This window comes from Helicoverpa armigera, chromosome 1, assembly GCF_030705265.1.
Source record: "Helicoverpa armigera isolate CAAS_96S chromosome 1, ASM3070526v1, whole genome shotgun sequence".
In the NCBI taxonomy this organism is placed as follows: Eukaryota; Metazoa; Arthropoda; class Insecta; order Lepidoptera; family Noctuidae; genus Helicoverpa; species Helicoverpa armigera.
In genome coordinates, this window is record NC_087120.1 from 7,996,968 (window position 1) to 8,024,636 (window position 27,669).

The 27,669-nt window shown below is 36.5% G+C and overlaps 1 protein-coding gene and 1 long non-coding RNA gene across 6 annotated transcripts; one reads left to right on the top strand and one right to left on the bottom strand.

The window, feature by feature from the left end:
- The first annotated feature begins 369 nt into the window (after positions 1-369).
- On the top strand, positions 370-2,945 carry LOC135116884 (uncharacterized). The gene is made up of 2 exons (XR_010276449.1): positions 370-628; positions 2,725-2,945. It is a non-coding gene; the product is annotated as an uncharacterized LOC135116884 (long non-coding RNA).
- A 762-nt stretch (positions 2,946-3,707) lies between these two features.
- LOC110378895 (peptidoglycan-recognition protein 1) lies at positions 3,708-24,778 on the bottom strand. 5 transcript variants are annotated; one of them, XM_021338325.3, is made up of 6 exons: positions 20,864-21,021; positions 20,184-20,324; positions 11,049-11,210; positions 9,802-10,003; positions 6,099-6,211; positions 3,708-4,331 (listed from the first exon to the last, which is right to left on the bottom strand). In XM_021338325.3, exons 1-6 carry the CDS (start codon positions 20,877-20,879, stop codon positions 4,012-4,014), a joined length of 954 nt encoding a protein of 317 aa, XP_021194000.3. In that variant the 5' UTR covers positions 20,880-21,021; the 3' UTR covers positions 3,708-4,011. The 5 variants fall into 5 exon arrangements, with proteins under 5 accessions (XP_021194000.3, XP_021194001.3, XP_021193999.3 ...); XM_021338326.3 differs by having other exon boundaries at positions 20,184-20,321; positions 20,864-20,994; XM_021338324.3 differs by lacking the exons at positions 20,184-20,324; positions 20,864-21,021 and adding an exon at positions 24,346-24,778.
- Positions 24,779-27,669: the final 2,891 nt, after the last annotated feature.

Below are 27,669 nucleotides of genomic sequence, written 5' to 3' on the forward strand. Positions count from 1 at the left end.
AAAAGAACCTTCAGAGCTGGAAATAAATAATTCACTCCTTATTTATTTTAAAGAAGTCTTGGTGGCCTAGAGAGTAAAGCACCTCCATGTATGAGTGTATAAGTTGTACTTTCTAAGAATATCTTAGACACCAATGGCTGATGAAAAGGTGAAGGAAAATATCTTGAGGAAACCTGGACTATAAAATCTGAAATCACCAAACCGGATAGGTGCTCAATCCTCCTCCGTGTGAGGGGAGGCCCGTGCCCAGCAGTGGGACGATACAAAGGCTGTTATCTTTTCTGCGAGGTGCTAGCTGAGTCTTGGTAAGTTAGCTTTAAATTAGGTACGTGAGTGGTGAATCATAAAACAGTCGTGTATGGTTATATTTTTTATTACAAAACGTAAAAATAATCTATCACTATCATATGTGGGAAAACCCAATTAATATACAGAGGTCATCCGGGTTCACAGACTCGCAGTTCTCTTATGTTCGTAATACAATATTTTTATCGTATTTATCTTTATATACGATTCATGGACATTGTAGTGACCAGGCGCTTCTGACTAAAAAAGTTATCACAATTTTTAATATTATGCAAGAAGTGTGTTATCCTAGAATCGTGCTTCTTAATATTTGAGATCTTGTGTGCGTTCGCGCAGCGGAATGTTGTTGAATTTAAAGATTTTAATTATGCAGATAATTAGTGTAAGACGTCCTATAATTGTGTATGGTAAATAAAAATTTGTGTATGCAGCCATTGTGGAGAAATTCACTAAAAACAGATTCCGCTGGGCGAACGTTGGCGAACGTTGTCCTGGCGGAACTTTTTTTAATCCATAGACTTTAGAAGAAAAGAGATGTGTCCGAAAATTAGTGTGTATTTGTGTATAATTGATTATGTATGAATGAAATCAGTGCATGCATAAACTTCGGAGAAATTCAAGTTTCCGCTACGCGAACATTTGGCCATTAGCTAGTTTTCATATAAAGCGCTTACATAGAGAGCTGTAGATTTTTACATACGTTGTTTTGAATTTGTTTATATTTGTTTAAAAAACAGATTTAGAAAAAGTCGTAGGGTTTAAAAGATAAAAATATAAACGTAAAATACACTTATTAGGTCTTAGTTCTTAAAGTATGCAGTTTGGGGTCTAGATTTTCACGTTTACACAAACCTTGTAAGTGTCTCCAACATGTTGCCAAGTATCAATGATGTTCCGTTAGTAATTAAAAAGTTATAGGATATTTTACCATGAACAGATCACTGTTTACAAAGCAGTCGAATATCACGACGTTCTAAAGGAATTGCATGGTAAAATGTATGCCAATAATTAGTTTAATCATTCAACTATTCACTTGCAAAATTTCATGTCATTAAGTTCAGTAATTAAAGAAAGACAATTATAATACTGACGGAGCATCGAAACCCTACATAATCCGACCAAGTTCGGATAGCTACAAAAAAGCGGCCGTGCCATATGTCTAAGCAACGTTCTTAACTTGGAAGGTTAGTATATTTATTAATATGGTATAGTTGCGTACACAAGCGCTAGGAAAAAATAAAACAATTGCATTTCCTGAATGAAAAATATTTGTTTAATAATAATGCCACTATCTACGACATTTTAGTTAAAATACGTAACGTTATTTTTAATCACGTAGTCAAGTAATTTATGTAAGTAATAATAATAAAAATATTTTTGCACACGGATATTTAAATAGAGAAGTACTTGTTAATTGAAGATTTATTTTTATCGTAGATAGTGGCATTATTATTAAAAAAATATTTTTCAATCAAGAAATACAATTGTTTTATTTTTTCCTAACGCTTGTGTACGCAACTGTACCATATTAATAAATATACTAACCTACCAAGTTAAGAACGTTGCTTAGACAATGGCACGGCCGCTTTTTTGTAGCTATCCGAACTTGGTCGGATTATGTAGGGTTTCGATGCTCCGTCAGTATTATAATTGTCTTTCTTTAATTACTGAACTTAATGACATGAAATTTTGCAAGTGAATAGTTGAATGATTAAACTAATTATTGGCATACATTTTACCATGCAATTCCTTTAGAACGTCGTGATATTCGACTGTTTTGTAAACAGTGATCTGTTCATGGTAAAATATCCTATAACTTTTTAATTACTAACGGAACATCATTGATACTTGGCAACATGTTGGAGACACTTACAAGGTTTGTGTAAACGTGAAAATCTAGACCCCAAACTGCATACTTTAAGAACTAAGACCTAATAAGTGTATTTTACGTTTATATTTTTATCTTTTAAACCCTACGACTTTTTCTAAATCTGTCTTTTAAACAAATATAAACAAATTCAAAACAACGTATGTAAAAATCTACAGCTCTCTATGTAAGCGCTTTATATGAAAACTAGCTAATGGCCAAACGTTCGCGTAGCGGAAACTTGAATTTCTCCGAAGTTTATGCATGCACTGATTTCATTCATACATAATCAGTTATACACAAATACACACTAATTTTCGGACACATCTCTTTTCTTCTAAAGTCTATGGATTAAAAAAAGTTCCGCCAGGACAACGTTTGCCAACGTTCGCCCAGCGGAATCTGTTTTTGGTGAATTTCTCCACAATGGCTGCATACACAAATTTTTATTTACCATACACAATTATAGGACGTCATACACTAATTATCTGCATATTTAAAATCTTTAAATTCAACAACATTCCGCTGCGCGAACGCACACGAGATCTTAGGTTGTAAACAATTGATAATTTCGATCATTCCACAAGACAATGATTTATGTATTTATACACTTGAAGGGTAAATTTTTTATAAACACATCGCATCAATAATTGTCCTAGTATAACACACTTATAATTTATTCTACATCTAAAGGCAGGATGATGTTGATTAGATTACTAAAATCTAACATTAAACAAGATGAAAAAAAAAAAAATTGGCCCTGGTTCTAGGACGTCGAGACGATGAAATATGTTTTTATTCGTTAATCAAGTTCCTAATTATGTTGTTAACCTAAGAACATTCAACATGTACAAAACATGTGCATAATCTAAACGTTCTTTAAACAAATACTTGACCTTACAACAACTTTCTAAACCACCAGCCGTTTCCCCGCAGTTTCAGCCGGGATAAAAGTATAGACTATGTTACTCGAGATGAGTATAGCTTTCCAACAGTAAAAGATTTTTTCAAACCGGACCAGCAGTTCCGAACCTGTATGGTGCAAACAAACAAACAAACGACAATTTTTTTCTTTACTATATTAGTATAGATAGATAAATCCAGCACATGGCTGAGGTTAAGCTAAAAAGCTACTAATTTCAACTTATTCTACAAATAATACCTTTTTGTTTCCCAACTTACTTTAGGTTTGTGTTACACTTTCCCAGGAAATTTCTTTCCCTCTTAATAACAATACTTCTTAGTAAGATTTTGACTGAATGCTGTTCAAATTTGAAAATTATCTTAATAATAAAATATTTGATACAATAATATTTAATATACCCACATAGGGCATTGCCGAATACGTTAAATTCATTCGAGGCCTTAGCTTTAATATGTACATAAATGGGTTTATTGAAGCGAAATATGTTAATAGATGATACATTTTAATATGAAACAATAGGTAAGTGCCTATGGGTACCTAGCAGTATCATTGGGCGCAAGGTAACAGTCACCGTGGTGCAGCACGCCGTTAATCTCTGTTTGTATATCATGTTTCTCTTTCTACCCACTTCTTGTTTTGTTTTATTTTTATTATTGTGTCTCTTTGTGGTGTCTTTTTGTTTGTCGAATAAATGTTTTATCTATCTATCTACCTTACAGAGTGTGTATCGGAACATGCCCTTAGTTATTTGCCGTGAAACAGGATTATCCGTTCTCGTCTTGTCCGATGTTTTTCTGTCAGGTCTGATCAGCGTGAATGCAGCATACTACGTATACCAGTATCTTCATCTCAGTTTCATTGCTCCGCATCCCATTTCACCTGCCAGGCATATAATGACGGCCACTATTTTTAATTAATCTTGCCCATTATTAACTGTGTTATTTTTTATAGCCGTCGAGCCAACCGTACTCGTTTTATTTTGAAAGTACTCTAATATCTCCTCACAATTTTTGTTTTGGTAATGGTTGTAATGATCATAGTGAGTCCAGTTTTGTATAGCCCTGTAAAGATTAGTACCAGGACTTTCTGAAGACACAAGGTCTTTAGCGCCGAGAACGTGATAATTGGGATGCAAATATCCGACCCTTACTCCCAAGTCAAGTAGCATTTTTGCTCTCTCCAGCTGTTTTTCGTTCACTTTTGAGTACTGTGGTAAACCTTCGCGGTAATCACCTGTAATTAGATAAACAGTATAATTATCACTCCCGTCACAAGATGAACAGACGATCTGGCTAAGGTCGCTGGGAAGCAGTGGATGCGGGTTTCTTAAGATCGAACAAAGTGGCGAACCTTGGGGGACACCTTTGTCTAGCAGTGCACAGTGATTCACTCTAAGGCCATAAATCGAAAAATGTCATTGGCTTATCCCCATTAGATCTACTTACTAAGTGATTAACAAGTTAAGAAGCTTCCAAAAACTCTAAATACCTGTGTCATAAAGTCAACTTATTGACCACTTTTGTGCATCGGAAGTTAGCGCATCTCGAGTCTAATTATCGCAACGTGTGATTCATCAAAACTTAACACTTTGTTTTTGAGTGTCACTATTCCAAATCAAGTGTTTACGTATGGTGATAGTATGGAGGTCCAAGACCAAGGTATGTACTTCTATTATCAACTACTTTTTTATTTATTTTAATAATTTTATTTTTTTATTCAAGGTAGCGTTTTTGTAGATTTGTTTGGTATACTTTGATTTAATTTGGACCTATAACTTTTTGCTGTTCAGTGCTGCACTTGAGGCAAATGTTTTTCGAATAAAGAGGATGTTCTTATAAAACCATATAAGTTTCATCTGCATCTTTCTGCCCCTTCTTGGGTTAAAGGAGTGTCAAAGTATGCATGTCCATAGTATTGAAAAAACTTTATATTTTAAGTTCAGCTTTCATGTTGTTTTAGTTAAAGCTTTCAAATGTTCTGTTTCGAGGACGACTATTTTTGACATTTGGCACTCTAAAGAGGGTAGTCCAAATGAAAAATGCAACATGTCCTGAATACTTTGACCGAAACATCGTGCCTTTCGGATGACATCGAAAATATCAAGCTAGAGACTTTAAGTAATAAAATTATGAATGTATGTAAACGAATTTCTCATTATTGGGCAAAATCAAATCGTAGTAGGTCTAAGTTTATAGAGAAATATTCAGATTGGCTGAATGTAGTTGAAAATATTGATGTAGAGCGAATTGAGTTACATGTATCTCAGAAGTCTGACAAAGTTGAACCATCAACTTCTTCATTCAGATCCCTTCCTAACAGGTTTACGAAAGTTACCTGTCAAAAACAAAAGGTAAGCTATCAAAATATGTTTTAGATTTGTTATCTGTTTGTAGTAAATACTTTTGAGCTTGAATGTATTCTGGTATATTTTTTGTTTTGTGTGTATTTGCAAAAAAGGTTGTTCATGTATTTTTGCTGTTTTATTTTATTCCTTTATGGTTGTTTTTAATATAAATAACCATTATTTAAATAGATTTTTCATTAAAAGTTTCAGTATGACATGTTTTAGGTTTATCGTCTAAAACAAAATTACTGCGAGACATTTTTACACCTAAATAGTATGATATTTTTTTTAAATGAATGTGGTTATGTTATAATTTTAATAATTTACACTTATCTTAACATTTTTCAACTTGTAAAATAAATAAATTAAAAGTATTTGTGAATTTCGTATTTATGGCCGCCTTTGTATGGAACGTGAATCACTGTGCAGTGGCCGTATTACTTAGCCTGACACACGTAATCAATTTATCTGCTGTTAACTGGCTGGATAAAATATCCCTAAATTAGTGTAACGCTGTATCAGAATAATGAGTATGAAAGGTATGTTGTAGGTTCGATAAGATCATATATTTTTTTATTGTACATGTGTGATGTACCCTCCAAACCCAGTAATTACATAAATTACTATCCATAATTTAAAAATTCAGCGCAGTTTACCTATAAAGCCTATGCCAAGAGAACAGCGATTGTAGGATAGGGAGTGTGCACCAACCACGTTCCAGCCTCGTCCCTCATAAACTCTTCCTTCGTTCCCAATCAAGAAATTGTACCTGGAAAGTCAAAATAACAATACAGAATATCGCAGAGGAATAAAATAATTTATGGGTGTCAGGAAATACAATGTGGCAACAATAATAAAAAATTCATTTTCAGACAGGCTCAGTGAATCGAAAGAAATATATCTTTTCCATCCCACCATCTCGGAAAGAGTAGTTCTACCTCGTGTGTTCATAAGTTCGAGACAAAATAAAAGTTGCATATCTTTTTCAATTATAAACTTATATTTATAAAAAAAATAATAAACATTAAGTAGATAGTAGTAAAAATGTAATATAATTATGTATTATTCAAAATGACCACTCCTGTTTTTAATACATATACATTAGGGTGTCCCAAGACATAAGGGGGAATTTTTTTTTCTCGAATTAAAGTACGCATACCCTCTAATTTTTTTCGTTTTGACCTCATTATCTCCTATAATAAATATTATCTCGATCAGACAGTGGTAACCCGTGCCGACTTAATGCCAAAGTTTTCACATGAAAATTTGTACTGACTTACTATGGAGAAATTTAGATCTTAATTATTATTACTAAAAATAAACCTCGAATACATCCAAATAATGTTTTATCTTCTCATATACATTGAAAAATAATTTCATTGTTAAAATTTTCATTTTAAACTAGTTTTTTTTTACAGTCAGGATAAATTTTCCGATGTTCTAGGACGGTACCTAACAATAATTGTTTTTGTTCCTCATCTACTGTGATTAATCAATAAAAGTCTTGCATGAACTTCACCGATCTTTCGGCCACATCGTTCACTAACTCTCAGTGCTGAAACTTTGGCTTCTTGATACGAAGCATTATTTGACTAGAAGGTAGGATACATTCATGTAGAAAACTGTCATTAATTTTAAGGCGATCGATCAAAGAACTCGTTTTTTACTGAAATGAAGTTAGAGGTGTCATACAACGTACCGTTAAGATCTTCTTTTGAAAAAAAAAAATTAACCAAAGACAAAATAACCCCTGAAAAACGATACATCCAATCGTTTTTCAAGAGTTATTTCCTCTTTGCTCCTCTGAGGCGCGTGCTTTCTGTAACTCGCGCTAACTGTAGGCCGGCTGCTCTCCTGGCTGTCATTTAACATTTTGGACAGTCGTTTCGGGTAGTCAGAAGCCAATAAGTCTGACACTAGTCTTATCAAAGGGTACTGGGTTGCTGGGTAACTGGGTTGAGAAGTCAGATAGTCATGCAGTCGCTCCTTGTAAAACTCTAGTACTCAGCTGAATCCGGCAAGACTGGAAGCCGACCCCAACATAGTGGGAAAAGGCTCGGGACATGATGATTTATTCTTATTAATCAAAATCAAACAAATTACATATGTAAGTTGCTGAAAAAGTCGTGATGGCGTTGCTTAAAAACGTCTTGTGCCTTTTGTCCCTCCAAACTTGATACAAGGTGACAAGTTTCAAAATTAGGCAAAGATTTTGTTGGAATACGCGCCTTTTCCCAGTAGATAATGCATTCGCGAATAGTAAGATTTACGTTTTCATTCGCAATTAAATCAATTTCCCGAATAGCACTAAGTACACAGTATAAAACAAAGTCGCTTTTTCTGTCCCCGTGTCCCGTTGTAAGCTTACCTAATTCTTCAAAACTACGCAACCGATTTTCATGCGGTTTTCTCTAATAGATAGAGTGATTAAAGAGGAAGGTTTACATGTATAATAACAAACATTAAATAGCGGAGAAATACTGTTATTCCGTGCGAAGCCGGAGCGGGTCGCTAGTTGTACAATGAAACTGCCAGAACTTGTCCATTAGACGGAAGTTTTGAGCCCGTCATTTGATGCTTTAGGTCCCCTAATTGAAAATATACCCTTTTTATAACTGCGTAAGTCTAGTGACATGTTGGCTGTTTGAAAACAATGATTCAATCACTAAATAACAAGAAATCACAAGCACATCGACGCGTTAGATCGCGTTAGTCTTAGAGAGCAAGTATGACATACATACAAATGTAAGTCGGCACGGGTTACCGTGGTCCTACCATCATAAAATTTTATTTATAATAGTTTTGGACCAAAAGGAAAAAAATAGGAGGGTATGCGTTAAAAAAAAATGATTTTGATTTTTTTGGGACACCCTAATATACATATAAGACGATTTGGCCAGTCAATGGCGGCACGAATCTTTTCCAGCGGAATTCGCTTCGCTTCTCGGACAAGGGCTCGCTTAAGTGACTCCAAGTTTGGGTGGGACTTTCGGCAGGCTCTGAGTTCTAATTCGGTCCATAGAGAATAATCCAGCGGGTTGAGGTCGGGGCTGGAGGAGGGCCATTCGTTCGCCGCAATGAAGGCCGGCACATTTTCCCTCAACTAAGCTTGGGTGGTTTTAGCCTTATGGGATGGTGCCGAGTCTTGCTGGAAAACCCAATACTTGTTATGGAATAGGGTATTAGACAAGGGTTTCACAACAGTCTCTAGAATGTCACTTTGATAATTTTTGGCTTTCCCCTTGACGCCTTGTTGGCAGAAATGAAGCTGAGTGACACCTTCGTACGAAACTCCCCACCATACTATGACACTAGAAGGATGATGAGTACCTACGCGAGACATTCGGTGCTGAAGCTGGGACATCCTTGCTACTTTTGGCATACACTTTATTGTTTTGTCGGTTGAACTTTTCTTCGACAGTAAAGATTTTCTCGTCGGTGAAGAGTATCTTCTTCGCATCGTGTCCCCTAAACAGTACCTACTGGACAACGTTCGTGTCGCAATTAACGAAGGCGATCGTTTAAAAAGTGTACTTTCTTACGGCTATACGCCTTAACCTTGAGATCATATTTCAGTATTGTGTTGACTGAAACGCGCGAAATATTGGCCTGCAGAGCGAGTTTCTTCTGAGTGCGACATTGACTTACAGAGCGTGGACGACCACTTCTTTGCCGATCTTGTAAAGAACTTGTCTCCTTGTATCGTTTAATGGTGTAATACACGAAGTTACGGCTCACACCAAAACTTTTCAGTTCTCGGAAAATGTCCATAAGTTTTCTTCCCACTTTAAATAGTGAAATGACGGTCGCACGTAATTCTTTTGTTCCCTCCATTACGAGAAAATTTAAATAAAATAATACGAAATCATATGGAAATCATAGATATATTAAAAGTTAACATTCTAAATTCAAAATTAGAAAAAGAAATATACAGCAGCCAGTCATATTTTTTTTATTTTTATAAGTAAAAAGTTTGTCTCAAAACTTATGAACACACACACAACTTTGCACTCTTTTATATGCATAACAAATAACTACATATTATACCAAATCAGCAGCATTGAAAACTGTATTCAATCTGCATATGGTAATGTATAATAATTAAGTCAAGGTCTGATCAGTAAAATTCACCTCAAATTACTGATTGTATTAATGGTCGTAAAATGCAGTGTCTAAAAAAGTGCACTAAATGTCCTACAAATGTAAGAGATATGTCCGTTAAGAAGATTTTATTGTCCAGTGAACGGCATATTTTCCAGCCAAAAGACACGTTGCAATTTGGAAATTGATTTAAGGAAATGCGGAACAGGTGAAGCGCTAGGCGCAATAAACAGAAGTTATAACTAAGGTATTACTTACGGAAGGTCGTAATTATAAGTTTTGCGAAAGTATCCTTGCATATTTCTTAGTTCAGCAGCACAGTTCACGAACAGTGTGCATTCTGGACTGACTGTGTGGGCGATAATGACCAACCTCAGAGGGTCGAACTTTTGAGTTCTGGCGCCATTGAAGAACTCTGGAGCTAGCCACATTTCTCGAGTTATGTACCATTCATGGGGAGCTGGTGAACAATACATCATATTTAATCATAATAATAGCCTGGAGATTAACTAAGGACGAAAGGGTCGCTATATACTAGCGCAGAGTCGATGCGCATCAATTTGTGTTGTTCTCGCGCAGTCGCGCGAATTCCGACGAATGCGCGCGTCTTTTTAAAATCTCCGAAGTAATGTGTGCGTTACGCCGTGGAGTTAAGGTTGAATTTGTTATGTTCAGTTTTGGATAGACGCTTCGATGCGCTTCGACTCTGCGCTAGTATAAATCGACCCTAAAGGCAAAGTGTATGACAGGCATTTGCGTGGACACGGGTTCACTCACTCACTACTCCTTCACTCGCATAACAATCCGAAAGGACTGAAATTTAGGTACCTATATGCTCTTTGATTCACGGGTGACTAGGAACTTTTACCTTCCTCCTGAAGATGTGTTTGAAAGGTAAAAAGGCTTTTATTTTTAGCGTAACTAGGTATGTTCAGGATTTCTTGGCACATTTCTAGAACAAATAACTTGACTACGAGATTAATACCGACTACGTGGTTGCAACTCAAAGCAGACGGTTCTAAAGAGGACGGTCATTATCGTAAAGATATCTTGAAAATAGTTGTCCCTGCGCGCGTTATCATGTTTGCTTTTGCATTCTGCGAATCGGCCGCATTTCGGTGTTTACATAGCTTTTAGGCTACTTTGGCAATTACTTTAGTATTATATCAATTTGTCAACAATTATTTAAAGGGCTTAGCACGTGAGCACTATCACACTAGCAGCAATGCGCGGTTTTTACGGGCAACAGCAAACAATTGACAACCAAGTACCGATGCAAACGATGTCGATGGCAGCTTAAAAAATGCGATAGACCTACAGACCTACCCGTGATAGAATCGATAATGAGAAAGCGCTCAAAGCACTCCATGGTCATCTAATAATGCCAATTTATAATGATAAACTCATTCAAGATTTAAATAGTTAGGTTGAAATAACTAGATAAAATTAATAAGAACTACACGGTCGCCAGTAAGCAAGCATAATTTATAACAAACTATCCTTACCTATGTCAACGACTGAATCGACGGTCCTCTTCGCGATGACGGTGAAATACACAATTAGGAGAACGCACACGACAAGGACAATTAGTGCAGCTGCACAGGACAATCTCTCTGCTTTCGTTGTACTTTTCGCTATGTCCCAAAGATATCTCGGGAGAGGTAAGTCTGGAATGAAAAAGGTATTATTTAATTCATTTGTTCGTATGCTAATGCTACTGTGCATTTCTTCTAAAATCAGCCTTCGCTTGTAATAAATCTGCTGTACTGCTTGATACTGATCAATACAGATATGTATACTTATTAGGATTTGTTTATTGATAGTCCTGAAAGTTGATGCTAAAAAATAGTAAGTTTAAAGGAACCTACTTATCTAAGATTTAAATGTCGGTCCTGCTCCTGATCTCTTTCCGGTCGTGTCGGATTGCCGTCCCATCGGGCTACGAGAGTGAAGGAATAGTGAGTGCACTTGTGTCTGCGCAAATGCTTGTGCACTATAATATGTCCTGCGCAGCTGGCTGATCTCCTTATATGAGAACAGCCGCCGTGGCTGCAGCCCCGGATCTTCAATTTTTTTTAGGCGGGGCAAAAACTGAAAAATGCCGCCCCGCCTATTTATGTTTATTTCCACCAACGAAAGTCACTTTTTTGGTAGGTAAAGGACTTTAAAAAAATGTAAAAAAACTTAAAAAAAATCCAAATCATTGTAGGCTCAAACAGTTGGCCGGTTTATGTTAAGAAAGTCGAGACAGATTAATGTACACAAAAAGTTAATAAGTTTTAAAAAGCGCTATAAAGTAACAAGCAGTCGGAGGCGCAAACTTTTTTGTTTTTAGGACTCCATAATTTTTTTTTTTGCTATGTTTGATTTATAAAAGGTAAGACAGCGTGGATTTGACTTATGAAGTCAACAAGGTAATCATGGGCGTAGCCAGCTTTGGGCTCAGGGTGGGGCAGCAGTCAACCTATCCCCCGGGGAAGGGCGGGGGCCCTCCGTTTTTTTGTATCTTGAGCCGTTAATATCAAACTTATTAATCTCTTAATTTGAGAGGTTTATATTTTCAGGGACAGAAAATAAACAATCACACACAGGACAAAAGCCAAAAGCAAGAGCATATAGTTTCTGAATACGCGAGCGAAGCGAGCGCGAAATTTTTATCGGATTTAAACCAAATATTACGTAAAATTTAGCCCAAACGTACTTAACTATTTTTTTGTTGACAAATGCAAAAATGAGGGCATATAGTTTCTGAATACGCGAGCGAAGCGAGCGCGAAATTTTCATCGGACTTAAACCAAATATTACGTAAAATTTAGCCCAAACGTACTTAACTTTTGTTTGTTGAGAAACACAAAAATAATATAGTTTCTGAATACGCGAGCGAAGCGAGCGCGAAATTTTAATTATTTTTTAACACTTAAAACCAAAAACTACGTAAAATGTATGCAAGTGCTCCAGCTTGCCCCAGTGTGGCTACGCCCATGAAGGTAACGTCTGTGCAATTTTGCGCGAGCGAAGCGAGCGCGAAATTTTTTGAGTCTACGACACAAAAGTACCCGATTATGCAGGTATATAGTCAAGCAACAAGAAGCCGCGAGCGTAGCGAGCGCGAACTCTTTTAAGTTATTTGTTTGAAGACTCACAAATTAAACAGGGAATTATGTACAAATAAAAAGAAACCGTGATTAGAGCGAGTGCCATTTGTGTTCCATGATTCGGTGCGTCAATAAAAATAATAAACCATCAGAAAAACAGTGCACAAATGTCATTTAACCGCGAGCGTAGCGAGCGAGAATTTTATCACTTAGTTGGAGGATGTTAAGAGGACGAATTGGAATTTTTGGCGCCAAGGATCTCAATTTTTCTCAGTAAATACAAAACGGATCAAAATACAACTTGGTTACCTGAAAGTTCATGATATAAACCTTATTTTGTTAGAAGTAGAAACATGATTAAGTAACTTTTATAACAGAGAAAAAATATCAAACATACCTCTTTTTAAAAAGAGAATCACATATTATGGGCAAACGGGACCGATTTACGCCTCTTAACTTTTTTAGTAGTTGAGTACATACATCCATCCTCCGAGCCTTTTTCCCAAACTACGTTGGGGTCGGCTTCCAGTCTAACCGGATGTAGCTGAGTACCAGTGCTTTACAAGGAGCGACTGCCCTATCTGACCCCCTCAACCCAGTTACCCGGGCAACCCAATACCACTTGGTTAGACTGGTGTCAGACTTACTGGCTTCTGACTACCCGTAACGACTGCCAAGGATGTTCAATGACAGCCGGGACCTACAGTTTAACGTGCCATCCGAAACACAGTCATTGGTGTCTAAGATATACTTAGAAAGTACATACAAACTTAGAAAAGTTGCATTGGTACTTGCCTGACCTGGAATCGAACCCGCGCCCTCATACTCGAGAGGTTGGTTCTTTGTCCACTAGGCCACCACGACTTCGGTTGAGTACATACATACTCTTTAAAATTGTAGAAGGAATTTTTATCAAATTATCATTTCTAAATAATAAAATTACAAAACCATTTTGTCGCTTACGACTTTTAGTTATAAGCTAGCGCGCGTATTGTTATCCTCGCAACGCTCAGACGCTCCGACCCCTTTTGGCGCCTTAGATGCGCGTGCCGGTTATGGAATTATTGTTGACCAATTCGTCGCCTTAAAAGTGAAAAATAATCAAAATGATCAATTAAATAAAGCGAAAGCGACTTTTTTAGAGACTTTGCTTGTCAGTATCATGATACAACTTAACTTCCTTATGAAACGGGTGTAATTTCATCGAAATTTCCTGGTGGTGGGGCGTCCCACGGCGCCCCTGAGACCGAGGCGCCCGGATTATTCGCACACTCTGCACCGTAGGTTAAGACGGCCCTGCAGGTAACTATTATGGTAATCTGTGATGTAGGATTTAAAATCAGGCAGCCGCCTGATTTTGCCGCCCCCTGAATTTGCCGCCCGGGGCATGGGCCCCGGCTTGCCCCCCCCTAGATCCGGCGCTGCGTGGCTGAAATCGGCCGTGGACGCCATTATTATTATTATCGAAGATTTATTTATTTAGATGCAACATACACAGAGGCACACAGACGGTCTCACGCCAGTAAAGGCCACAAAATATATCTAAGTACCTGCCTGTAGTTTCCTGGTCATTGTATCCACTTAAATGTGCAGTAGGTACAAAACCTACCTGTGTACATCTTATTTTGGCAGATCGTCGCTAGATACAATAGTGTAGTTAACCTATACATACCTACTTCGCACTTCAATTATCTGTCAGTAATATTTGCAATAATTGTGCAGGCTAGAGCATTGTTATCAATAGTATCTGTCACAATTCACAAAGGCCAATAAATATGTACCTACCTATGTAAGTATGTATTACCTATGTATTACCTATAGTATGTACTTACTATATCGTTTAATTTCGTAGCACTGTGTGTGCAGAATACCTATATGGAAGCAGATTTAGGCAATGCGGATATGTTTCTACTTACGTTATAAATAAAATTAAAAAGACGGAATAACAGAATCGAGACAGTCAGGTCATGCCGACCGAATAGCTCTGGTTTAGCCACCCTTCTGAGTATTGAAACTATTGGTTCTTTTTATTGAATATTTTTTAACTTTAATTTCATTACATAATATGTGAAAATATTCTACTATGGGTGTACCTGAACGTCAATAAACATTCTATATCTAATGGATGCCTCAAGATAGCCATAGAGTCAATAAAGGTGGGTACCTAATGGTAGATAATAGGCCTCTAAGACGGAATACGACTGTTTTTATTAGTCAGTAAGAGTTTGACACTTTCTCACCGCTGCTAACCTACAGCGGGAGGTCATTTGATGATTTTTGAAGTCGTTAAAAAAAAGGTGGGTACCTAAAATATACTATAAAACAAAAAAACGCTAGAATTTTCTACCGACCGACGCCGACGGTAACAACCTACATACAGTAGGTAATGTGTAATGTATAATGTTTTATCCAAAACCATATTCACTTTCACGTAGGACAGGCAATCGGGCTGATTTTTTGTAGGATCTTAGGCGTCGTCCTAATTGGCAGCGATCGCGCGATGGCGCGATGCGTTTTTCATCTAAGACGTCGTCCTAATTGACAGCGATTGTGCTATGACACGATGCGTTCTCGTCGTTCGATGAGTTCAAACATACAGATTTCATCAGAGTGTCCTATTTGAACCTCGCAAGTGAGATAGTGAGATCGTGAGATGAAAAACGCATCGCGCCATCGTGCGATCGCTGCCAATTAGGACGACGCCTTACACAATTGGGAATTGATATACCTAGGTGAAGAAAAAAAACAATATTGCTACAAAACTAGGTATTTTATTTACTAAGTCATGACAATAAGGAAACTTAGTCATCGTTTCTTACTCTAATAATTATTTTAAATATCTTTAAAGCTTCCGCTAAAACCATTTATATTGTGAACCTATATTTTACCGTTTTTTTTCATTACAGTACTTATTTATTAAGGTTATTGCACAGGTAGGTACTATATATTGGTTATCACAATATATAGTATTTATATATTGTGACAATCTATGTAGAAACATAGGTATATATTTACCGTGTACAAATGAATACATAAGTGTAAGCCTAATCTTAATTTCATAAAAAATTAAAGAAATTAATTCATAATAGTTTAGTTTAGAGTTTAGTTCGTTCACGGAACAGAAAATACTATATTTTTATGTTCTACTATTTAGGATTAAAACAAATGTTTGTACAAAAAAATATATAACTTTGGCTACCTATGTACCTGTTATTTTTTTTAATGGTTTAGGGCTTTTCTTATATAATAGATTTAAATGCACATCCATATCTTAGTCGTTTGTTGTCCGAGATGGCACTGCTAATAGTAGGTGCCTACAGTTCTACCTACTATCGGTAGTACCACGGACGACAAGCAATCTTAGTATCGAATAACGTGTCTATTACTTAAAATAACATCTTTATTGTTCATCTCACTAAATTAGACCTGCAATCGGTTACGATTACTTCTAAGACAGTCTTTTAAATTAGTATCTAATTATTAATTCACAATCCCTATATTAAAGCTTTACTGCCGCAGACATAAGCTTTTATTGGCAGGGTTCCAGTGTTCGAAGACGTGCAATTGGTCCATGAGATGTACGCCCGGGGTCTTCACATAGCCTTGTACCTGACAGTGTCCGTACATTGTATAGTCTGGCCTCAGTACTCGTTTTCTCACAAGTTCTTCAATAAGGATCTTGAGATGGTCAAACTGAAGCTGTGACGGCTGTGCAGTCATGAAGTCTCCCATAAACATTATGCTTATACAGACTCTATTCCATGACCTAACCATCACTCCTAAAACATTGGCCCCTCTGCCTTCGAATACCAATCCATCGCCGCCAACGAAGAAGTTTGGTCCAATGTCAATCCACCCTCGCCGCTGGTGATCCCTTTGTATCTCTAGCATGTCTTTTATACAGTCGTATCTATCGGTGCATGGAGTCATAGCAGAATGGCCGATGAGAACAAATGGGACAGGCAGATTTAGTAGTTCTATGCCGTAATCTGGCATGGCTTGCCAATCAGCCCGTCGCAGGTACCACGTCTCGTTTATATCTAGCCAAATAAAAAATAGTAGCATGTAGATAAAATATGTATTTACAAATTGTTATTGTTAGTCGGTCTGTGAAAAAGTTTCGTTTACAGTTCTTCAAAGGGCTTTCAGGACGCAGAGTGACTTGTCTGATTATGTAAGTAGGAAATTATTTTAAGAATGCCTGAGGATTTGTTAGTAGCTCTAAATCGATCAGTGGCAAAAAAAAATCGTTACCTAGATCTAGTCGCATTGCCTGTTTAGCCAGTGCATAGTGGAAGATGAAGAAAGTGAGGCCACAAGCGACTACGAAGGCCCAGCACACAAACACCGCGATGCTGCAGCGCAGTCGCTTCGCGTTCTGAGGGGAGACCAGCTCCAGGCCCAGTAACCGGCCTGAAACATTACCAATATGCCACTTAACATACATTGCCCGGTTAAAAAGAAGCATGGCTAAGCGAACATCTTAGTTTTTAAAGAAAAGATAAACTGCACGAGAAAGGTTTTATGAAAGAATTATATGTATCCACACATTTTATTAGTAAGTATTCTGTGGAGAAAGCTATAAGAGTGGTCCTGGAAGAGTTTAAGCCGTACTATTAATTTACGTCGATACGCTATTCCTCTAATATATGTAATTGTACCATAGATTACTTAATAGTTTCTACGTAAATTGTACGTCCTTCAATTAGGAAAGTACTTACATTATTTTCCTACTTCAAAAGTAGGTAATGTAATTAAGCTACCTAGAGAAATATCCGCCTTTTTTATAAAAAAAAAACCTAGCTGTTGCCCGCGGTAAAAATATTATTAGTACCTAGTACCTAACTAGTATCCGGTTAGGCTGGAAAAGGCTCGGGAAATGATGATGAGTACCTGTTACCTACGTATTGTCTTATATATTCTAGCTACCTAGACTACTAGACTATCTATGTACCTACCTAATTGTATGTAATTTTTCAGTACTTTTGTCGTTTATATTACGTATGGGTAACTAGATGAGGATAAAACAGTTTTTTTAATTGTTTGTAAAAAAATCTGGCGAACTCACGCTAGATTCTTTACAGAGTAAATAAAGCGAGTGATATTTGTTCATACCGTCCGTCCAACCTAATGATTAGTTGGCAAATAAGATTGCGGTATACTGTCAGCTTAAGCTAATTACCAAGGCTTTAACGCTTTGCATAAGCTAAAACTCCAAGTTGTATGTTAGCGTTTAACTTTCACCATGAAATACAGCGTCACTGATTACCGTAGATATTCTACTTTTTAGATTTCTATGCTGATTTGGTACCATATTATCAACTTGCTTGAACACTAGCGAATAGTAACTTCTTACAAATATTTTTCTACAAATATCCCCATGCCATACAGTTATTATACAAAAAGACAATTCTATAAGATTTTTTTTTTAATTTAGACTAACGAACGATGGCACTTTAAAATGTATGCATAGATAAACACTTAGGCATAGTAGATAAAGCGCTTTCATACTGGCGGATTTTCCGCGCGCCAGCAAATTATTGTATTTTGCTATACCTTCTAGGTATTATAATAAGGGTAGATACAATATATGCTGACTAACAGGTACAAAGACATGTATTATATGTTGTAAGTAAAAAAATACGCAACTATATCACACATTATAAGACGCGTTTCTGATTTACGCTACAGCCGTTAGACATTAGAGTATAACCAACATAGGTACTTAGTTTAAACTCGCTCTTTGGACCTACCTACTTACTTATTATCGAACCAGAAGCATTAATAAATTATGATTAATCTAGACGTATTATTAGATATTTTTGATGGCAATTAATAGGTAGCATATACCATCCTTTTATAGAACACAAAAATAATATTCTACTAGAAGACTTTGAAAATGCAGAACATAGATAAATGCATGTACCCTTTTTTTAACAAACAAGTACTGAAGATTTTCAATTTTGTTTCTATCGGTCCACGTAAAGAGCATTAAGTCCGTTTCACACAAAGGCTGTAGTCAGAAGGTGACGCCCGTTATTAGTTGTAGGTTATTTATATCCTATAGAAAATTTAGTATTTAGGATTAGCCGTTTGGAAGTTACAATATTGTTTATTGGATATTCAACAGATGCCTCTTTAATCTATACTAATATTATAAAGCTGAAGAGTTTGTTTGTTTGAACGCGCTAATCTCAGGAACTTCTGGTCCGATTTGAAAATTTCTTTCAGTGTTAGTTTGTTAAAAAAATTGAACTATAGTCGAATGCATTGGCTAGACAGGGCAAAATAACATTCAATCAAGCATAACCATATTTTTCATACCACTGATCGTGAATTTTAATTAATATTATTGAAAGGAAAACCATAAAATAAATAGGTATATAAATCAACAAAATACTCATCCGCCGAGCACTGCATTAATTGAACAAATAATACATTATTATACGTCGGATAGGCTGTCGCTATGAAGTTACACTATACTGCAGCTATTTGCAGTTGTTTATTACAATGTTCACTTGTGCGGTAAACAATGGCTATAAATAATGTTCTTTAGGTACAACATGTTAATTAATTAAGGTTTAAACTATGCATATAACCATTTACATCAATTTTTATTCGCTTTCTAAGCTTGGCGGTTCAAGACAGCAAATGCATCAACGTTTCACTCCTATGGTATCTACTTGGCATTTATAATTCGCATAATCTTTATACCGTCAGTATCAGGCTTGCTTTTACGCCAATGGTCGAACTTATCGTAGGTACCTAGATAACACAAAAACGGCAATTTTACTGCACACGCTTTCATAGCGAGTGAATACATCGTTTTATTAATTCGCAACATTTCCTATATTTTAATAAGCAATCAGCTCACTTATATTTTAGGTACCAACCACCACCGTATTATGATTTCCAGATAAGCCAAAAGCAATCAATTATAAATAAAAGCATGAAAGATTATGACAAAAGGGTATGTAGATAGTAATAGGAGCTGTAAGTCAACGAAACAATTTCATAATAAGTAGGTAAGTATTAGAGGTACTTACAGACCAGTTCCATTATTATTCCCGTTATGGTACGAAGATACAAAGATTCAATAATAAACCGAATCAGCTATTTTATAAAGTAGTCAGAAGGTCCGTGGATTACAATAACCTATAGAATCGTTGTTTTTCGATTAGAAATTAATTTTGAAATTGGTCATTATGTCCAAATTCAATCTCCAATCACAAAACTACGGTTTGCCAGGTTATTATTATCCGCTGTCTATCAACATGGATGGAGTTTCCTTCAAGATAACTTTTCGTTATTCCATTTGGAAAGTCTGGTATCATTCTTTAAGAATCAGGGTCTTACTTAAAAGTGTCACGTCACGGCGCAAATATTCGCGATTTCTATCCGAAAAAAAAAATATAAATAATTTCAGTTCAAAATTGTGTGAGTTTGGTGTAACACTTTTTTATATGAAATTAAGAAATTCGTTTAAAAATAATTAAAGTCTTTTTTTAATGATTTCATAATTGAATAAAAATTTGATGGTCAAACCTAATTGCATTTGCCGGCTAACCCTGCGCAAGCGGCGAGTGGCTACCGCTGCGACAACCCCACGGTTGAATTCTCGAAGTTCTGTTGCCAGCAAGCTAACATCCTCTCCGTCGTCTTGCTCGTCACCCAACGTTTGGACTACTACACAATACGATTATTTATTCAGTAGAAGTTCATTCTAACAAATTAATGGTCCTTGAACGTTGATTAGAACTTTTTAGTCTTATTAAAAAAAAAAACTTCAGATTAAATACATGCACCATCTGTTATTTTTGCAAATCTGCAAGAGATTTTTATATTTCGCTCTACATATTTTAATATTTGTTTTTTTTTGCTTATTTTTATGTTTAAGCTGCTTTCAAATTTTAGAAAAAGACGGAACATCGAAGTTTATTGAAGTAAGTATAGAGGTGCATCTTCAGGTATAATGTCTGGAGTATTGTGCCAATATCCAAAAGAGATGGCATTTTTACAAACTTTACTTAAAAAAAGAAATGCATTTCCAATTATGCGCATTCGGGTTAAGATGTGGTGCATGTATTTTATCTTTGATTAGGGAAGTTAGAAGGTCAAGATCTTCTTAAGAGCAAGGCTAGTCTATTTCTAATTGGTTTCTCAAATGCCTGATTAATTGAAATTATAATGATGTTATTTAAATTTATAATAAATATCATACACACCGTCAATGCAGAACATTGTGAGATATTAAAATAATCAGATGTCAAATTGAATATTTCTAATAGGCCCGCGTGAATTCAAAAATACCGCACTGGTCACTGATAGCTGACAAATCGCACGCTTGCCTTTATTCGTAACGGCCGCGTTATCACAGATAATTTCGGTAAATTACAGTGTGAGGCGATAAAAATATTTATTATTAAAAAGAAAGTAAAACTGAACCAGCGATAACGATAGATAGCTAACTAGTGCAGTTTACCTTATCAGCAATCGTAGGACACAATAATACTGTTCGCCTAATTTGATAACGTAATCAATTAAGTGTGTTAAAAATAGAGTGTTTAATTATGTAAATGGAATTCATTATTATGCAAGGTATTCTATTTCTAAATATAGGTATGTGCCTATGTACACATATCACCTGGATTTGGCCAAGCGCCAAAAATTTAGTGATAAATAGAATGGAACTAGAAGGCTAGGACGGAAGATAAGATACTTAGGTAGTACCTTATTAAGTCCTACGTGGGTTTTCGATCAGTGACAGTAAGTTACCAATTTATAGATGACGTGCTCAAATATTGCATCATATAGGTACTCGTATATTTAATTAATAACATAAATAGGTTCACTTTTCCTTATTTTGTTTCATGCTAAGTAGTTAATTCCAAAAATCATGTAATACTATACTGTTGTCTGCTTGCGTGTTGCTTTTTAGTGTTGGGGCCTCAAATAAAAACATTGAAACCCTGTAAGATCGTGACTATTGTCAGTCTTTTTTTTGGAAATGTGTTCGTGGACTATCCTAGACTTAGTTTCGTTAAGTTAGGCCGTAAAAAAGGTAAGATAAGTCCGTTTATCCACAAGAGAAAGAAAGTTCGACACTGTCAGGTAGTGAAAAGCCAAACTTAATTCGCAAGTTGACGAAGAGATTTGTTATCTTACATTAAAGACCATAGATACAAGAAAAAGTCTCAAAAAAATTTGAAAAATAAAAACATTTATAATAAGGTCAAGGCTTTATTTTTTTAGAGAATATTATAAGGGCTTCATACGCACATTGCAAATTTTTATCATCAGCGCTTTATATCTCTAATCCAATGAGTAACTACTGTAGCGTTATCTTAACTAGCTTCTGTTACTGGTTTCGTCCGTGTCCCGTGAAGAACTCCGCGCACCCGGATAAAAATTAGCCTACCTATAGATTTTCTTGACAAATGCAATTAGAATGATTAAAAATTTTGCAGAATTCACCGTGTCAGCGCGATAGCAATATTAGTTATATAAGGTTCTAACAGAGACAGGTATACAGGTTTCTGCACGCTTTAAATGTAAATATATGTACCTATAGAAAGAAATAGAGTGTTTCCCTCGACAGTTATTTCTGCGTTTTAGAGCATGTAGAAGTCTCTACCCAAAAATCGCAAATATTTGCTCTATCTATCTATGGATTCTATCAAGGGATTCTATCTTTCGATCCTCATCACCTCTGAGCTCTTTTTGACTTTTGATAACACCTACTTGCTTTAAGTTATGCTCCTTATCATATAATATAGCCTGACCATTTGATGCAGTTAAGAATCCTGTCGTCCAGTGAAAAAAATGCTATTTTCCTTTGAACTGCCGGCTGTCAACTGCATAAAACATACCCCTCTACATTATTTTACCTTGATCAATAGAAAATACGGTTACTTACTGTATATACTCTATCCTTTACATATAGGTACCTGTATTGGCCTGGCTAGTTTTAATTTAAATACCTTTTTTATAGGTACCGGTAAATTAACTCTGCCTGCCTCGCTAGTGGTATGGCCAATATTTATCTACTTACAAACTTTGTTTGCAGTTTTAGTTATTCCTTAATTAATCTGAACTCATTAAATCTACACCCAGTTGTCCCTACTATAATTTAGCTTTCCTGAAATACCATAACGCAATACAGAAATGGAAAAGCTGAAAGTAACAAAGTATCGTAACCCTTATCACTCTGCTCTGTTACTGGGGGTTTCAATAACCGATCTATAGATTGTTTTGGGATTAGGGATAGAATTTTGACATTAGCTTCATAGAATTTTGACAATAAGTCGAATTTCAATCTGTAATCTCAAAAAACAATGGATAGATCATTAACTGAAATCCGCGGTACAGTTTATTTCAGAATGCATGTGCCGTGACGTCACGAAAGAACATGGCGGATGACAAACGTCATGTTGCACATTTTTAGGTAATAATCAATACTGGTTTAGTCGTTTTAACAATATTATATAGAGGTAATGAATAATTTCAAGGATTTTGCTAGAAAGATGAAACATTAGGGACATTAGGCTTATCATTTTATTTGGATTCGGCGCAGCATGTCGTCCTGTTCCATAGGTACCTACCTAATCTCCTTTATGACGTCATCGCACAATAATTTACTTCGTTAAATAGTTCTGTAGAGCAAAGCAGACAGGTCATTTCATTTAGTACAAAAATAATTTGAACGCATTTTTTCAGCAGTAGGATATAAGATATTTTCCATCTTAATTTAGCAACTTTATGGTAACAGAAAAGAGCAGTACCTATTTTACTTTAGATGTCGCAAACACAGATTTTGCGTTGATGAGTATCTGTGTTGATTAGACCATTCCATTTATCGGTTCTTTGTTTTTCCCTGAGTGACGTGGTTAAGCAGCCATCTTTGATCATTTCTTTGTTTATTTGTAATAACATTTAAAGGTGGGTTCACAAGTTGTGAACAAGCAAGATACCTGAGTATTAGTATAGTGTGACCGCGCAGTGTGGGTGTGCCAATGAATATGATTGCATTAGTTTAATAAACTTTATGATGTCTTCAATTTACGGTAACAATCATGGTAAATCACGCCCTAAAACCTTTGCAACAAACACTTAATATTTAAATTAAGTATCATAAAGGCTAAACATTAGTTGCAAATAAATTTCCAGGTATCAGATATTATTGCCATGGCTATAAATTCTGTGGAAGCAATTAATTTGGTATGTACATAATGAAGTATTTACATGCAGAATTTTACAATTAAACATTATGATTACAGTATTCCACAAAGATTATAATTCTCTTATCTTCATAAGTAGATACTGAGTACCTACCAAAGACTATCGAAAAATAACAAGAAAAATATCATCGACACAAAAAATAACCAGTTACAAGAACCCATCATGTTTATTCTGCAAATAATAATAAATTCGTTCCGAGTGATTCTATGACGAGCAGGAAAATACGAACAAAATATGTATTTCGCTAAACGTAATTTAACATTGCTTCATAATAAAATATGCATAAGAAGATAAATATAGAGGCATCGCATTTTGTGGTTATCATAACAAGGTGGTGCCAATGTATATAACGTAATGTGCGCAAGCTCCGATTTGTGTAAATATCGCAATATGTGTACGTGAAGATGGCGGGTGGGCAAACAGCACGCTGAGGAAATCGCTTTGTTTACATTAAGTGATTATAACTCACCTTTGACCACCTCGGTGTTGTCGACGTTCTGCGTGACCGACACGAACTTGGGCCCGATGTGGAGCCCGGTGGACTTGGTGACGTTGATGTTGGTGACGCCGGGCTGCGCGCGCGCCGCCGCCTCGATCACCGCGTCGTCCAGCACCACCACCTCCGAGCTGCCCCCCGCTATGCTGGACACCACCTCGTGTCCCCGCCGCCCATTCCTCGGGCTCTCCTCACCCCACATTATCCACGAGAACTATTCACCGAATTGTGTGACGGACGTGGAAAACCCGGCCACAAAAGCGTGACGTAATGTGATGATTAACTTGTCAGACGTCGTTTCGCTCCGTTGTCTGCAGCGCGACTAACTTCGCGGCTTTGCATGCGCTGGCCATTGATAAAGTTTTGCAATGCAACTCATTCGCTTATCTGTATTCAACTTTGCAAAAACTGTTGTTGTGATGTTTTCTCTGCACATACCTGTAATTTAACGATAAAAACACATAATTAGTCGAAGAAATAAAATAATTCCCCGTTGGCATTGAAAACGGGGACAGATCTACCGGCGGTCAAGGGTCCATGATAGAGATAAGAGCTCTAAAGAGAGCGTGCAACCTGCTACTGATAAGGATGATTTCAGGGACATCCTTTTGAGCATCGTACTTATTGTTTTCTTTTTCAAATGGTGGTTAAGTTATAGCTAGTTTTACCAAATGCCGTTTGCCTGTCAACGGTTCTGAACTGACTAAGTGACTACAGCATTACGAGGAAATATATCTGCGCGCGCCAGGTAGGCAGGCAGGAAAAAATGGCCGGACATTGTACGGAGACCTTTTTCCGCAGACGTTGTTCCTAAACCAATGCGACGAACGCTTTGCCAAGAGGTAATGTAACTAACTGCATGGAAATTCATATTTAATTTACTGATCCGCATAAGGTTTTGTTCTGGCCTCAATCAGCACTTCTTTTGCAAGACAGTTCTCCACCATACGACGCGTATTGTGTGCAGGTTTCTGTATTTATTTGAAACTCCAACTAGTGGTAGTTTGGAACCCAAACTTTGGACCCTGCTCCGACTTGACATAGTATCCAACTTAATTTAATAAGATATTTAAAATTGAATTCAGTATTTTAGTTTGTAATAAGTATTAATACAAGAGGAAAACAAACAAGTTGTACTACTTACTCATGAATTTATCCTCGCAGGGCTTGTAGAGCTCTTGGCTAATTAAGTAACGTGTAGTCGATCTACAGTATCATAAGGTTAGCGCTTAGCTCGGTCGGTCCGTAGATTGATGATCGTTTATATAATGTCCTTTGCGTTTCGGAGGGCACGTTAAAGTGGATCTCGGCTGTCATATGTACATCATTGGCAGTCGTTACGGGTAATCAGGAGCAGGAAAGTCTGACAATCAGTCATACATTCCGTGGTGCTGTCCAGGTATCTGGGTGAAAAAGGTGAGATCTCGTGCGTCACCTTCCGGAGTCCGACATCGCGTCTTCTGGATTACAAAGGGTCGAGTGTGGGATCAGCTTAATGTATGTCGTTGCGGAGAGCAAATATAACTGCACTAATTTACTTGTGTGCTCTGCGGCGACGGTCCTGCCATCTAATCATTAGACATGTTTACCAATTGTTCCTTGTAGACATATAGGTACTTACCTAATTATTAGTTTGCCTGTGTATTTTATAGATAATTGTTTCGATCCTTCAGAAACAATATCCAGAAACATTATAAGAGTTTATGTTTGGTTTATGCCATCAATGTTTGATGGTTTATCCTCATTGATCTTACATTCAATTAACAAATATGATGACCTTCAACGGAGAGACACTCATATAGATATTAGATTGTCGCACAGCTGTAGCGAGCGAGTGATCGTGCTTGCTCGATGTGTGCTACTGCTATTGTGTATATTACCTATACTTATTTGTTGTTGAATATTTCATCCACCGCAGCCATTTTCCCGCGGTTTCTGCTGCCCGTATCGGGATAGAATATAGTCTACGTGACGGGGAGAGTGTAGCTTTCCTAAAGTAAAAGATAGAGTAGAGTAGTTTCAGTCTTCTTGGGTACAAATAAAAAAAAAACTAAAATGATAGGTAGGTATTTATTTTTTATTATATTAGTGTAGATCAATATTTCAGATATAAAAGATTTTTTTTGTAAGTTTAAACGAGATTGGACACTAGCTTAGGAATTCAAGGTAAAATTTAATGTCACTAATAAATGCTATGTCATATAATCACAGGTACCTAAATGGAACAGGAAAACAATAACATAAATGAAAATGCTAGTCTTTATCACCATATACATTGCAAAAATACTGATTAAACGATATTTAAACTCGCTATGTTATTGTCTGCTTTGATATACTATAGTGATAGCGACAAGATAAAAATTGTCCAGTGTTCAATTTAATACCGATAAAAACTTCTGATATGAAAACTAAGTATCGCTTTTTGTATTTTTCAAAATTATTTGAAGCAAAATATGACTGCTCATTATTTATCTTCTACTTATATATTATTGTCAAAAAACGTAAACGGACTATCCGAGACCATTATTTTTCTATCGTATGTAATGGCGTCCACGGCCGATTTCGGCCACGGCAGCTATTTAAGGAGATTAGCCAGCTGCGCAGGACATATTATACTGCACGAGTATTTGCGCAGACACAGGTGCACTCTCTATTCCTTAACTCTCATAACCCGCTGGTACGAAAATCCGACACGATCGGAAAGAGATCAGGCGCAGGACCGACATTCACGTGCTCTCCGAAGCACGGGTGAATCAATTACCAACTTCCAGACTACGGGCTGCTTTGTGAAAGTTTTAAGAAAACCTACAAAGCGATTTCCGGGTAAAATATAGCCGATATTACACGGGGATAGTGTAGCTGCCCAACAGTGAGAGAATTTTCCACATCGGTTCATTATTTTTAGTCCGTGCATATTATGCGCGCAGTACTCGATCATTATTTTGCTGTTTTTATTTTAAAACTGCTTTATCTTCCAAGATATGAATTCATTTAAATCGAACAATGCAAAGGATAAGTTTGTTGCAAATGAAATACTTGTGATGTCCAATGTATTTATTTGAAGAAGGATTACTAAAGTTTATAAAAACATTTTTTTAAATACATATTTTTAAAACGTTTATAGCATTTTTGAGCACGATAAGCATAAAAAAGGTTATAGTGAGCTTAGTGACTTATAGCATGGGCGTAGCCACACTGGGGCAAGCTGGGGCACTTGCCCCACCCTGGGCCCTGGCTCTGACCTCTATGGTGTCTGATTAAACAATGTTTTTTTACCAACTCGAGCGAGGGGGTTTT